Raw genomic sequence first — 9,119 nt, forward strand, 5'->3', positions numbered from 1 at the left:
CAAAGAAATTGCCTCAGTGGGTTATATTGACATAGTCCTTCTTGGAGATTTTAATGCAGTAGTAGACAACAAATTATGTTGGAAGCTGCTTTGGGTCTCTTTGAAGGAGAAAAGCGTATTATAAATAAAGAATTATTATTATTACGATTATTATTATTGTTATTATTATTATAGAGCCGTGTGTGTGTGTGTTGGGGGACACACAATTCTACAGCACACACACACAATTCATATATTATTGTGCTGTGTGTGTGTGTGTTGAGGGGCACACAATTCTACAGTACACCCACACAATTCATATATATATATATATATATATACACACACACACACACACACAGACCTCTCTCTCTCTCTCTATATATATATATATCCATATGGGGGAGATAGATGGCTAAATAGATATATATGTGGATAGATATTCTACCATTGCCATGATTCCGTAGCATTGAGCTATGGCAGCTAAACTGGTGTCACAGTGCATTAATTCTACAGTGTAGACATACACTCCTAGCTCCCTATCATTTTGCACTTCATCTACTTCAAAGATAACCACTTAAAGCCTAACACTGCCAAGACGCAAGTGTGTGCTTTCCACCTACGCAACCGTGAAGCCAACAGGAAACTTAAAAGTCACCTGGAAAATTCAAGAGCTTGAACACTGTTTCCATCCTAAACATCACAGTGTCATCTTAGTTCGAACACTAGCATATAGGAAACACTGCTTGAACACCAAGCACAAAGTAGCTGCACGCAATAACATCCTGCAGAAACTTACTGGCAGCACATGGGGTGCAGACCCAAAATTAGTAAGAACATCAGCCCTGGCATTGTCTTACTCAACTGTCAAGAATGCCTGTCCTGTTTGGCATAAGTCTGTCCACACAAAACAGGTGAACATAGCATCAAACGAAACATGCAGAATAACCACAGGATATCTTAAACCTACACCTGTTGATAAGCTCTACAAGCTAGCTGGCATTGACTCCCTGATGTGCGACGGGAAGTTGCTGCTAAATGTGAAATAAGGTTGAACACTGTGAAAGCCACCCACTACCAGCCTCCTCCCAGTAGACTCAAATCAAGGGAAAGCTTTATGAGAACTACCACTCCTCTTGGCATTCCTCCAGCAACAGCAAGGGTATCCCTCTGGGCAGCAAGGGTATCCCTCTCAAATAATATGCTACAAGTCTACATAGGGACCACCAAACGCAGCGCCCAAACACAAATCAAGGAACATGAAAGGCACTGCAGACTACTTCAACCAGAGAAGTCAGCCATAGCAGAGCACCTGATGAACCAACATGGACACAGCATATTATTCAAGAACACAGAAATGCTGGACCACTCTAACAACCATCATGTCAGACTACACAGAGAAGCCATTGAAATCCACAAGCATGTGCACAATTTCAACAGAAAGGAGGAAACCATGAAAATGAACAAAATCTGGCTACCAGTATTTAAAAAAACTCTAAAATTACAACAGCAAAACAACAGAGGGGAAACAATCAGGCACATCTAATCACCTCTCAACGAATGATTGCCCCAAGCCCTGCCAGGCCATCAAATGCTAATCAGTTGAGACATTCACACCTAGCTCCAGCAGACAATAGTCCTTTGTCCCACCCTGGCCATTCCACAGATATATAAACCAATTTTCCTACTTCCAACAGACCCCACAATCTCTGAGGATGCTTGCCATAGATGCAGGCGAAACGTCAGGAAAGAATGCCTCTAGAACATGGCCATATAGCCCAAAAAATCCTACAACAACCCAGCCCACATATTGTTGTTGTGAGCCTTCAAGTTGTTTCCATCCTATTTTGCACTTTAAAAGCGCTATAGTTCCACTTGGAAACAATTTCTGGGATTCGTAGTTCAGTGAAGCTGTCAATCCAAGTTTAACGCGTTGAGTTGCCATGGCAGTGAAACAGCGTACAAATGTGGCAACAACACGATCAATGGTCAACGTCCTCCTTTAACCCTATGGAACGCCAACGATCCAATGAACGGCCTCTTGCGGCGGCGGCGGCGGCAGCAGCCCCGCTGTCCAATCGGAAGCAAGCACGGAGGCCCGCGAGGCCCCGCCCCCGCCCGGCAAGATGGCGGCGCCCAGGAGCGCGGGCGAGGCGGCGGAAGCGGGCCTGGAGTTGGTATTCCCTCAGGAGCTGGGCCTGTTCGCGGAGGCCTTCCCGGCGGAGGCGCGTTACCGGCTCTGCGGGCACGAGCTGAGCATCGCTCAGCACCACGGGGGCCGCCTGGGGGTGGCTGCACCCGTTTGGGAGGCGGTGAGGAACGAGGGCTCGGAGATCAAACCCCCCGAAGGCCACTGAGCAAGCTCACACTCTCTCAGCCTCAAAGGGAGCCAAAGGCAATCCCCCTCCCCAGGACGAATAGTACCTAGAAAGCGCTAAGATAGGACCACTAAGACAAAGGGCCCTTCCACACTGCCATATAACCCAGAATATCGAGGCAGAAAATCCCACAATACTGGGTTATCTGAATCCACTCTGCTATATAACCCAGTTCATAGCAGATAATGTAGGATTTTATACAGCTGTGTGGAAGCGGTCAGAGTCTGGTTGAAGGCAGTTTCCAGCCACAGAAACATTAATCTTGTAATCCGTATATATTTTTAATAAACCTCCACTATTTCCTTCCAAAATGATTAGATTTCAGTCCTTTTGGTACTGCACATCTCTTCTAAACTATTTTAGAGTCCTCCATCTGTCTCTGGCCCCCTCTGCTCTGCTATATAATCCAAATTATCAAGGCAGGTCATCCATGTTATCTGCCTTGAACTGGATTATTTGAGTCTACATGGCTATATAATCTGGTACAAAGTGGATCATCTGGCAGTGTAAAAGGGGCCTCTCTCTTGCCCCATGTACACAGACCATTTAAAGCAGTTTCAGGCAGGTATTGAAGAAAGTGATTTCACTGTGCAGATGATTATATAGGAAATCTTAAATCTAGTTTGATTACAACAAACTACAGACCAGTGATGTATATTAAGGGCCCCCTCAACACCGCCATATGATCCAGATTATCTGCTTTGATCTAGATTATATGAGTCTCCACTGTCATATAATCCAGTCCAAATCAGATAATCTGGATTTCATACGGCAGTGTAGATGGGGCCTCACTTTTGTAGAAGTTTCTTCTCGGGCTTCTGTAATTTGGAGCTAGCTTTGAATTGAATTAAATGGTTAGTGTAGATTAGGCCTAAGGCCCCTTCTACACTGTCCTGTATCCCAGGGTCTGATCCCATATTATCTTCTTACCCCAGTTTATTTGACAGTGGAGACTCATATAATCCAGTTCAAAGCAGGTAACCTGGAATCAGATCCTGGGATATAAGGCTAATATAGAAGGGGCCTCAGTCTCTCCATATCCTTGCTCGATTTTTTTTCTCTCTTCACCCACACAGTTATGCTTTGATTCATTCAGGTTATTTGCCCATTCTGAAGATAAATGAGTTAATGTAGCACTTCTGAAATCCGCAACATTAAAAGGAAATGTGCTGAAAAAGGAGTCATGTAGATGTTATGCAACAAGGGCCTAAATATGGGGAAGGTGTGACTTGGGATATGAGTGTTATGGGTGACAAAGATGGAGAATTTAGTCATAATGGGAGACATACAAAGTGTTTTGGAAAACTTTTTATTTTTTGGTTCCAATTAGAACTTGTATTTAGTGCATATGATGTATTGAGTACGATTCATTCAGGTTCTGTTAGAGCTAGAAAGCATAAACATCTTGCAACACTGCGTTTCCTGTCTAAGAAAATCAGGAATGCATAATCCTGATGAATAGCTATTTTTGCATTGAGAGAGTTCATTTTTATTTATTGTCTACATTCTCAGCATGACTTGTGATGAGATCACTGTATATTAATCTGACTCTTGAAGCCTGGCATGGAGCCAGATTGATGTGCTGTAAGGAACATGAAACATAGGAAACTGTCTTAGTCAGATCAGTCTAATTATGTTTCTAGTTCAGTGCTATCTAGTTTGACAGTCACTAGATCCCCCAGGGCTTATTTAGATGATTTTCTCATCAATTATTTCATTTTCTTTCTTATTTTAAGTGTTCATTTTTCACTGACGAACCCAATTGAAAGACAAACCAGGCTTTTATTCCACTTAGCAATCTGTGACACATAGAGAGCCTGGAAAATATGTAAGGAGGGATGTCCAGCTGGACTGGTATCGGTTTGCCAAGTGCAAACTCTCATAAGGATCTAAAATAGTTGCTTTGAGAGCTAAATTTCTTCTTTGAGAGGAGGGTTTACATTTGATAACATTCTGGAAAAGATATTACTTAGTGTTGGGGAAGCTAGTATTGGAATGAATGGTCCTTAAAATGTGTGAAATGTCAGACAGTAAGTGCTGAAACAATTTACAATAAGTAGAATATTTCATTGCACAGGAAGCTGTTTCTTAATTCTTCTGAAAGGGTAAATTGGTTCTGGTATACTAAGCAACACATGAGGTGGGGAGAACTCTGTCTATGCAGGATCTTCTGCTGAAAACAGAACACCCTTTTTCATTAAATCTGTTTTGATCTGTGTTTTTTGTGTTTAATATTTCAAAACTTATTAAATGTATTGTTTTCATTTTTCATTGTAATATCTCATTCTTTATTTTCTTTCAAGGCTTTAACCCTCTGTGAATATTTTGAGGCTGAGAAGCTGAACTTTTGGGGCAAGAAGGTTATAGAACTAGGTGCTGGGACAGGCGTAGTGGGCATCGTGGCTTCTCTCCTAGGTATGTAGAGCTCCTTGCATGAATGGATGGGGAAGTATAATTGTGAAATCTCTAGTCCTGGAGCTTCTACCAACATCTTTCTAATATATTCAGTCAAGGACTACGATATACAGAATACAAATGATCTGATTTCATAATTCAGGAAAGTCCCAATTTTCCCTGTTCATCTGACCAGCCGGTCGATCTCTAAGCACCTAAATATTTATTCAGTTTTGGCTCTATGAAACTCATACTTTGTACAAAGAGCTCCAAGTTGGGAAGGCTTTCTGGGTGCATTCTTTTTCCATTCTTGACACAGCTTCTTACTAGGATATTTTTACTTATAAAAGAAAATTCCCAGTTATTTTTTATACTTGTTTTCAACTGAATCTTGGTGTCTCATAAATGTATTTATTCCCTCTGAAAAAAATCATGAGGCTTTGTGTTATCCAAATATATATGTTTTGCTTTATTTTATGTGGAATATAGTAAGGAATTTGGATAGGAAAAATACCTTACAGTGAGGAAACCTGTGGTTCCCCCTATGTTGGATTCTAGCCATCATGGTTTATGGCCTGATATGGGAGTTGTTTGTCCTCCCTGCCATAAATGTAGCCTTAGCATACAGCTACAGAGAGTATGTAATCTCTCTCTGTTCTTACAGCAGATTAAATATTTGTATACCCAGAATGTCTTAAGAAAACATGACTGTAACTGACATCCCTTTCACAGATTTTTCTCCTTTTTTTCCAGGAGGTGATGTAACTATCACAGATCTTCCTGTGGCCTTAAAGCAGATAGAGGAGAATATCCACCGGAACTTGCCTGTGAAGTGTTTGGGTCGAACCAGAGTTTGTGCTCTATCATGGGGTGTGGACCACACCATGTTCCCTCAAAATTATGACTTCATTTTGGGTGCAGACATAGTCTATCTCAAGGACACATTCCCCTTGTTGATCAGGACGCTCCAGCACCTATCTAGTGTGCAGTCCACTATCTATCTGTCTTCCAAAATGAGGCAAGAACATAGTACTGCGTTGTTCTTTGAGACTCTGCTCCCCATGCACTTCACCTCAGAACTGGCCTTCAGAGATGAGACTGAGAATATTAACATCTACAAAGTGACCAGCAAAAGTCATACAGGGCAGTGAGTTTGCCAGTTCACCATAGACAATGTGACAAAACACTACTTTCTCCACCTCTTTTTAAAAAAATGAAAATCCAGAAATCTTACTGAGTGAGTCACCAGTTCATGGGAGCTGCTCTTGAAGGTTTCTGCTCACCAGAGAGTAACTTTTCTAATAATGACTTTCCAAGTTGACTCTTACAGTACAATACATTCCCTAGTCATTGCAAGAGAAAGAAAGATTGTATCTTAGAAGTGACAAAGCTGACGGATGTGTGCTCAGTGTTTCTTACCATGTCAAACCACCACCAACACAGCAAACTTGCAGATACAGACCAATTTATGGAATTAGGTTACTGAATACTTCAAATAATTACTGATAATTATTTGAAGAAATAATTCGGAAGAAAGGATTAAGAGAAAAGTTATAACAAGTTCTCAAAATATACAAAGAGTAAAAGGAAACCAAATACATTGTCCAGCAGCTGTGCAGGTTGTAATTAGCTGCTCTCGTTAGAGACAATCTTGAGCTCTTTTGTCCAATGTTTGTTTACAAAGCTCTCAGGTAATTATGAAGTTCTCAAGTAATTGGGACCACAGGCAATGAAATCCACAAAATGGAGATATATAATTGGGCCAAATACAAATCAAAGAACTTGTCACACTTTGTAGTCTCTCCAGTAAATCTATCCATTTTGTGGATTTGGATTTTGTTTTATTTTTCTACATAGCCAACACGTATCTGTTGGAGTTTGGTTCTGGGACCCTGCTGACTTTCTCCCGTGGATACCAAAATCTAAATGCTCAAGTCCCATTATATACAATGGTGTAGTAAAATGGCATATCCAGTATAAAAAGTAAATGACTTAAGTGCCGGAGAGAGCCTGGGGATCTGTAAAATGGCAGGAAGCTATAATTATACGTTTTTTGGAACTGACTATCTGGATTAAAAAAACTCTTAAAATCAGGACAGTAAATAAAGAGCAATACTCAAAAACGGGAATTTCTCACATAAAACAATCAGGGCCAGCTAATGCCTCCCAACAAAGGATCCCCCAGGCAGTAAGAAGCCAGACCTTGAAGCTGCAAGGCCATTCAATGCTAATCAAGGTGGCCAATTGCAACATTCACGCCTGCTTCAAGCAGACAAGAGTTCTCTCTCCCGCCCTGGACATTCCACATATATATAAACCTCACTTGTCCTTGTTTCCCACAGACATCGCAACCTCTGAGGATACTTGCCATAGATGCAGGCGAAACATCAGGAAAGAATGCTTCTGGAACATGGCCATACAGCCTAGAAAACTCACAACAACCCAGCACAATGAATTGTTACCAAAGTGCACAAAATGACACCATGATGCCTTTTCTCCCTTTGAGAGATGCTTTTTTAATATATACTTTCTATTGTAATTTTTATAAGCTCAGCATTAAACTATATACCTATGCATTTCTTTTTTCATTATAATGCGTCATCTCATTCTTTTAGACACATAGGTTTCTGTTCACTATGTTTGATATCTAAAAATAACTGCATGTGAATGTCCCAAGTGCTGTTTTATTCCACATGTTCATTACAAAAGCTGTTGCAAGTAAAGTTTGTACTGTGTCTCATTTTTTCTCATTGTAATTGCTTGGGAAACTACCCTAGTATCCATGGTTTTAAAAGAATTTTGGGACTGTGTATGACACACAACGGGTTAGCAGACAAAAAGTATTTGTTTATTGCTTGGCATCCTCTGCTAACTATATTTCCATTGACCACTTATTTAAGTATGTGTATTACTAAGCAATTAGATAGTATTTTTTAAATTCTCAAAGATTATCTTTTGCATTGTTACTCATTACAGCTGCTTTGAAGGACACAGGATGATGAAATTAATCTTGCATCAAATCAGGGAATAGGGTGATTAAACACAAATTATATATTTAAGGGATGACTGGGATTTGTGGATGAGCTAGGATTTGAACAGGGGGCTTCCCAGACAGCTCTTAACTATTGATATGGGAACTACAGGGTTACTCAATTTCCTCTGGTCTGACATTTCTTTTCCAGAAATAAGAAGGATAAAACCCCCATAAAAGAGCACTGATGGAATTCAAACAAACCTTGATATAAGAAACGTTATTCCTTTTGCCTGCCCAAGATGGGATTTATAAGATTGAAGTCACATGCAGTAAGGATAGGTTTGAGATGGTTTCACTGCACACCTCTCCACAAAATACTTGAACTGGTTGCTTCATTTCATGTGCCTATTGTTAGTTCTGAATGAGACATTTGCAGAAACTTACTGAACTATAGTATGACCCCTGCACCGATAGGACCAATACCTGAAATTCTGTTCTTGATTTGAAAGTGTCACTTCCTGTTCAATTGTGTGATACCTACTTTGTAGGGGCAAAGAAACTAAAATATTTCTCCAAAAAATCAGGAACCCCATTTCTAATAGGGAGGGCAAGGATGGACACCATGAAAGTTGAATATTTTAAACTGCAAAAAAAACCCCCTATTGATTGTGTGGCCGTAGTAATAACGATAAACAAGCACACAAGAATGCAACCAATGGGGCTGCAGGGTTTTTATCATTTCTGGCAGTAAATCGAATACACATTCTCATTGGTTTCCAAAGACAAATCATTTCATTGGTCTAAGCTAGCTATACAGTTGTTCATTGGTGGTTTATGATTTTGATTGACATTATAGCACACGAGGGATCCTAACAATGGCACAACTATAGTACAACTATAGTCTATTGTTCTCTGACCATGACTGTGTCTTATCTGTTAGTCTGTTGCAAACATGGCTCCAGAGTGACTGGGAAACTTGGGGAGTACTAACTAGCCATCAGCTAGCCGGTTTTATCCAGATATACTGTTATCCTTGAATAGTAACTTCTCTGGAGCACTGATTTCTCAAGCAATCAGCATTTTCTGTAAACATAGGCCTACTGCAGAAATAGGCTAATATGGCAGTAAATCAGAACATATGGGCATTGGGAACATCTCTGAAAATTCTTTTTTTAAAAAACCACGTCCCTTCTACTTTGAAAGTAGTTATAAATCAGAAATGTCCAATCCCGATAAAATAGTGAAGAGTAGAGACATCACACTGGCAATGAAGATCCGCATAGTTATAAAGCAATGGTATTCTCCGTAGTCGCCTACGGATGTGAGAACTGGACCATAAGGAAGGCTGAACAAAGGAAGATAGACACTTTTGAACTGTGGTGCTGGAGGAAAGT

The 9,119-nt window shown here is 40.4% G+C and overlaps 1 protein-coding gene across 1 annotated transcript; it reads left to right on the forward strand.

The window, feature by feature from the left end:
- Window positions 1-2,084: 2,084 nt before the first annotated feature.
- On the forward strand, window positions 2,085-7,474 carry EEF1AKMT3 (EEF1A lysine methyltransferase 3). Its single transcript, XM_060762821.2, has 3 exons — window positions 2,085-2,291; window positions 4,661-4,772; window positions 5,505-7,474. The coding sequence occupies exons 1-3, from the start codon at window positions 2,106-2,108 to the stop codon at window positions 5,900-5,902; spliced, it is 696 nt and encodes a 231-aa protein (XP_060618804.2). The 5' UTR covers window positions 2,085-2,105; the 3' UTR covers window positions 5,903-7,474.
- The last annotated feature ends 1,645 nt before the right edge of the window (window positions 7,475-9,119 follow it).

This window comes from Anolis sagrei, chromosome 2 (genome assembly GCF_037176765.1).
Source record: "Anolis sagrei isolate rAnoSag1 chromosome 2, rAnoSag1.mat, whole genome shotgun sequence".
NCBI classification, from domain to species: domain Eukaryota; kingdom Metazoa; phylum Chordata; class Lepidosauria; order Squamata; family Dactyloidae; genus Anolis; species Anolis sagrei.